Source organism: Lytechinus variegatus, chromosome 17, assembly GCF_018143015.1.
Source record: "Lytechinus variegatus isolate NC3 chromosome 17, Lvar_3.0, whole genome shotgun sequence".
Taxonomy (NCBI): domain Eukaryota; kingdom Metazoa; phylum Echinodermata; class Echinoidea; order Temnopleuroida; family Toxopneustidae; genus Lytechinus; species Lytechinus variegatus.
This window is the reverse complement of record NC_054756.1, coordinates 11,952,624-11,958,670: the sequence shown is the minus strand read 5'-3', so window position 1 is coordinate 11,958,670 and position 6,047 is coordinate 11,952,624. Positions and strand designations below refer to the sequence as shown.

The following is a 6,047-nucleotide window of genomic DNA, read 5'->3' as shown; positions in this document are numbered from 1 at the left end:
GCCAGAGTAATTACACTGCATTTAGTTATATTGTAGAATGCCTAATATATAGCCCAGATAAAAAAAAAACACGTTATTAGGCATTATAAGCAACTAATATCATTATTTTTATTATGTCATCTTTATATTTGTGATGATACAAGTGAGATATATTTAGATTAAGAGAAAGTATATCAAGCGAATTACAAATAATAGATCGGCATAAGATACAAATTAGATCGATGCGTACATACGGAAGAGCATAAACTATAATTTGGTCATTAAGCAGTTTAAAGTCATATTTACCCTACTTTTCATATTCTTTTTCTTCTTTCTCTACCCTCTTTGAGGGATATTTCTGAATGAAAACAATGCAAACAATGACACGTTTTGATGATGAATAGGGCTGCAGTTGATATTCCGATCAAGGTCGTTTTGTGTCGAAGATGATGCGTAATCATCGCTTGATTGTTTTTAGCCTATTTTTGTACCTCAATGTGTCAATTATGAGCGGCGTTAAGGTAATTATTTAGAAACTAAAATCACGAGGTTTCTACAAGCACGATGGTATAATAACGGAACAAAAAAATTAATTGTCAGGTTTATTTGGAAGTCATCGCACACTGCAATAACTCCGGTGTTGACTTAACACCAACCCGGAATCTATATTATGTCCACACCAGTCAAGTGTTAAACAACACCAGTTTCGTTTTGGTCCAACACCAGAAAGGTGTTTATACAACACCAATTAGTTTTAAAACAGCATCGGTTTGATTCCAAACTTTCTGTCTCAACACTTCTCTGGAGTGGGCATGCTTTATAGATTCCGGGCTGGATTTAAATCAACAATGGAGTTTTTGCAGTGCATTAAACAAGATCCATGATTTGCATCACCATGAGATTACCGAAAACACAAACAATAATAACAATAAAAGTAGCGATAAAACCGGTAACGATAACAATGAAAAAATAACAATATATAATCGTTTTCTTTTTCTAATGAGATTTGTTGCCGCGACACTTTTTGATTTGCCGGAAAGGTCATTTGAAGGATTAAGAATCTGTTACATGGTATATATTTATTTGTTTGTTTATTTACCTATTTACTTAAGATATTTGTTCATTCATTCATTCATTTATTCATTCATTCATTTCCTTATCCATCTATTTTACAATTTATTGATATGTATTTAACAATTATTCCCCGCTCTGTAAGCACCTCTTTCTGCCGGCCGGATTTAAAGCTTCCACCTGGTAAGGTTTTCATCTTTAGTCAACATTACTCTCACCTTGATATTTCTGCCCCCCCCCCCACCCCCCTCTCTCTCTTCCTCTCTCTCTCACTCTCTCTGAGGCCTGATCGGTCATTTTGTCCAATGCATTACCAGTGACGCATCACTCATTGTACCCTCATGAGAAGGTTTTAAAGGGTGAAGTTCTTTTTAGGACGCTAATGTCTGTGGACGGGATTGCTGCATGTTGAAATTCTGAGGATTTAGAAGGAAGAAACGCGTGCTTTGGAATAAATGAAGATGACAAGACGATGGAGAGAGGGAGAGGGAGAGAGGGGGAGGGAGGTGAAAGGGGAGGAGGATGGAATAGAGGGAGGGTGAGGATGGGAGAGCGAAGGGGGCTAGTGGGTGGAAGTGAAGTTAAATTCGAAAAAGAGATCCCGATATGAAGAATTATTTCACTTCATCAAGTTCATCCGTTGCGAATACCCAACCCTTTCCCAATCATTTATCTGATTTCCCATCTTCCCCTAGCTGCAGAGGACACAAATCAGTTCGAATATACAGATAAACACCAAATAGGGTATAGATATTCCGCATGAAATGGCGCCGCGAAAGCAACACTGAATTATTCCAAATAGGGTCAAATTAGTTAGATTACGGGCGATTGCACTGCGCGAAACCGCGGAGGTTTTCCTCCGTGGCGCTAAACATGCTAAAGATACTGAGCTGCTCAGCACTTCCAAGGGACGCAGTGGCGTACCGTGGGTCACGGCATTGGGGGGGGGGGCACCAGCAAAAATTTCGGGTCACTTAGGGAGCGCGTAAAGCGCGCTCAGTTGTCAGGTAAACTGACCTAATAGAGATATTTTAAGGACATGCAGTGCCATCAAACGGATATGTATCTCACTGATTAAATAATGCGAGCGCGAAGCGCGAGCTGAAAATTTTTTATATTAAGGACTAAAAATTGACATTATAAGCAAATTGTTTTGTAATTATGATACTTTATTGTCTCACTAAACAAACAATGCGAGCGCGAAGCTGATTAAATGATTAACTGATTAAATAATGCGAGCGCGAAGCGCGAGCTGAAAATTTTTTATATTAAGGACTAAAAATTGACATTATAAGCAAATTGTTTTGTAATTATGATACTTTATTGTCTCACTAAACAAACAATGCGAGTGCGAAGCGCGAGCTAAAATTTTTGTATATACTGACCCTAAACAAGGAAATTTTAAGGATTATATTTTAGAATCCATTAAGAGTATAAATATCTCACCATAGTCATCTAATGCTATTGTCATCCTTTGCTGATTTTGTTAGAATTACATCTAAACACAGTCATGAAGCACCTTTTGTAGTCATGTAATCATGATTATCATACACATCTTACTAATCAAATACTGCAAGCGCAAAAGCACGAGCTGAAAATTTAGGAAATATAGACCAGAAGAGGGGCATTCTAAGGGTTGTTTGTAGGAATACTCTAAGACCCTACATATTTGACTAACCAAATGATGCAAGCGCGAAGCGCGAGCTGAAATTTTGTATATATTGACCACAAACATGGATATTTTAAGGACTATAGTTACGAATCCATTAAGTCAGAGTATACATATCTCACCATAGTCATCTAATGCGAGTGCCAAGCGCTTGCTGATTTTGTTAGAATTACATATAAACACATGGAGCACTTTTTGAAGTAATTGTAATAATGATTATTATATGCATCTCACTAATGAAATACTGCGAGCGCGAGCTGAAAATATAGGAAATTCAGACATGAAGAGGGGCATTCCAAGGCTTGTTTGTAGGAATTCACTAAGACCCCACGTATTTCACTAACCAAACGATGCGAGCGGGAAACGCGAGCTAAAATTTTTTTATATTCAGATCAGAAAATTGACATTTTAAGGACTGATTTTAAGAGTTCATGAAGAGCAAAAATATCACCAATCCACTAATGCGAACGTTAGCACGGACAAGAAATGTTTTATATTAAGACCTTAAAATAGGGCAATAAATTTCAGTTGTCATGAAAAAGAAGAATATATCACTACTTATAACAATAATAACTCTAATTGCGAGGAAATATATTATTTTGTTGTATATTGATTTGAAAACGGGAGGCTTTAGTACAGCAGGTATCTCGTTAAAAAGTCTATGCGAGCGCCAGGAACAATGAAGACACAATTAAGCAAATAATGTTTCATAAAGTTGTGAAAAAAATGCTTCTTATGTTATATAACATAATATAATATAATACTATGATCAACAACAATTTCTTCTTTCCCCCACTACGTTTCTCTTCCTTTTTCCCTCTTTTTCTCCTTTTCCCCGTTTTGGCCAGCCGATGGGGGGGGGGCACGTGCCCCCCCATGCCCCCGTAGTTACGCCACTGAAGGGACGTATGACTTTCATTAAAGGGGAGCTTAATCCAAGTGATGCAAGTCACACCAACGAAACAGACCGACCGATGTTAATTAATTCATTGGAAATATCTTGATATATTTGGCCGGTCAGGAGTCGGTTTCGCTGGCATGAGAGCGGAGAAAACTAGTGAAACATCATGTACTTCTGAAGGTTGGGAGAAAATCAGTCGAAAATTGATAGAGATATGGAAAAAACCTGATTTTTGATTAGCGATAAACCTATTGCAGATGAGAAAATCATTCATTATCATCTGACGTTAAACTCACAAGGCGTCATATTGTAGGCGGTAAAAAAGAAATTCATGTATACAATCAGATATGCAATTTCCACACACCCGATCATTCGCCATGCGCAATATTAAAATAGTATGGTATTCATATTGCATGATTATAATGGGGAGCTGCTCGCCATTATTGTCCAGAATAAAATTATTATATGTGCCTACGATGCTTCCACCTCTGTTTAGCTACTACAAATTACATGAACTATAGTCCAACTTAATACGTGTCCATAAAGTTCATTCAGGGTGGATGGGGATCCCTTTCATCAAAGAAAAACAAAATACAGAAAACTTTCATCAGTTGGGGATGATAAATTAAATTGTTACTGATCAATTGACTTGAGAACATCCAAAGGAGTGGACAAAGCCTTGAAAATCATTTAAAATACAAAATATGTTGGGGTCATTTTCATGAATGTACTTATCAGAGTAATTTTCGATGAAATGTTGATCTCAGCCAGTCATAAGCCAGGATTTCAGTAGCTTTTAACGGGTTGCACGTGAATGTTGCTGACCAATCGCTTGGTGGAAAGAGGGGACGCAGTATTGTCGCCATATTTGGGGATATCTGCATTATCAGTGGTGTGCACTTTCTACGTCTGGGCAACCCATCAGGAAGACGCGCTTTTAGAAAGTACAGATTCGCCGTGTCTGGATATAATATGCATTCGAGAGAGAATTGATAGAAAATGTGGGGACTGAGAGAATGAAGTTACTATGACGAAGTTCATAATCATGTAAATGATGATGGGATAGTTCGAGTAGCCATGGTGCAGAAACTGAGAAGGAAATAAAGGAACAGAGAGGTCGCGGTGGTGTCGTTGATGATGGTGATCTTGATGATGATGACGATGATGGTGACGACGACGATGATAATGATGATGATGATGATGATGATTGTGGTGAGCGTGGTGGTGGTGATGGTGATGATGACGATGATGGTAAAGATGATGATTATGATGATGATGGTAGTGGTAGTGTTTTAGTGATTAATTATGAAATATAGCGAAGTGGACATGATTACATAATCGTGGATGGTCATCCAAAAGGACTTCGGAGAAAGAAGAAAGTGATAGTTATAGGCGAAGCTGGAGAACATTTGCGATTCAAAATGGATCAGAATTAAACACCATCACGACCATGTGTTTGCTAAAAGTACAAGATGTAAGCGTTGGATGGTTCGTAACCATGACAACAACACACATCCGTTGTAGACAAATTACTTACCGGCATACCTAGTGACTGATATAATGTACATGTAGTGTTGTATGTGCGGGGATTATAATGCATAAAAATGAATTATGAAGAAACCATATTCTCATTATGATTGTCGGGGTCATTGCAGTTGTCAAGACTCCGTATAGATTCATTGCGCGACGGGGGTGGGGGGGGGGGTCAATTAATCTTGTTTGAGATAAGTTGACATCGACAGAATGATACTACTCCTTATTTATATCAAATTGATTAAGAAATAACCCAATACCATAAACATTTTAACACAGAATAACAACATAATCATACAAACGTTAAGAGTTTTTATTCAAACTGCAATATGAACTTCAGACTGATCTTTGAACGTTTGAACAGAGGGTATAAAAATACAAACACTTTTTCAAATTTTCAATTGCAAACTTGTGATAAAATTGAAAATTTATTATATTGTTGAAATTGGTTAACAAGGCTGTCTAAACCAAATTTAATCAATTGCTTTTTCTGTTATGAAAGAAATATAATGGTCGGGGTCTAGTTTTAATTAGTATGGGAATATAAAACACAACAACAGGAAAACAAAAACACGATAGACTGGCAGTAAATGACATAGAAGATGGATAAAATCAATGGAATAGGAATGGTATATCAGAAATATAATGAGAGGAGAAGGGAGTGGCGGGTGTGACAGAAAAGAAGAGAGGAAGATTGGATGAGAAAAGCATGGCATGAGAGAAGAGGAAGATGGGATGAGAAGGGCGTGGCAGGAGAGAAGAGGAAGATGGGATGAGAAAGGCGTGGCAGGAGAGAAGATGAAGATGGGATGAGAAAGGCGTGGCAGGAGAAGAGCGGAAGATGGGATGAGAAGGGCGTGGCAGGAGAAGAGCGGAAGATGGAATGAGAAGGGC

General features: G+C 37.9%; 1 protein-coding gene across 1 annotated transcript in view; it reads right to left on the bottom strand.

Moving 5' to 3' along the window:
- LOC121431241 (annexin-B12-like) overlaps positions 1-5,163 on the bottom strand; it is a 29,141-nt gene extending 23,978 nt beyond the window's left edge. The window contains exon 1 of the mRNA XM_041628751.1: positions 5,158-5,163. Within this exon, the coding sequence (XP_041484685.1) occupies positions 5,158-5,163 (6 nt within the window). The remainder of the gene's footprint in view (positions 1-5,157) is intronic.
- Positions 5,164-6,047: the final 884 nt, after the last annotated feature.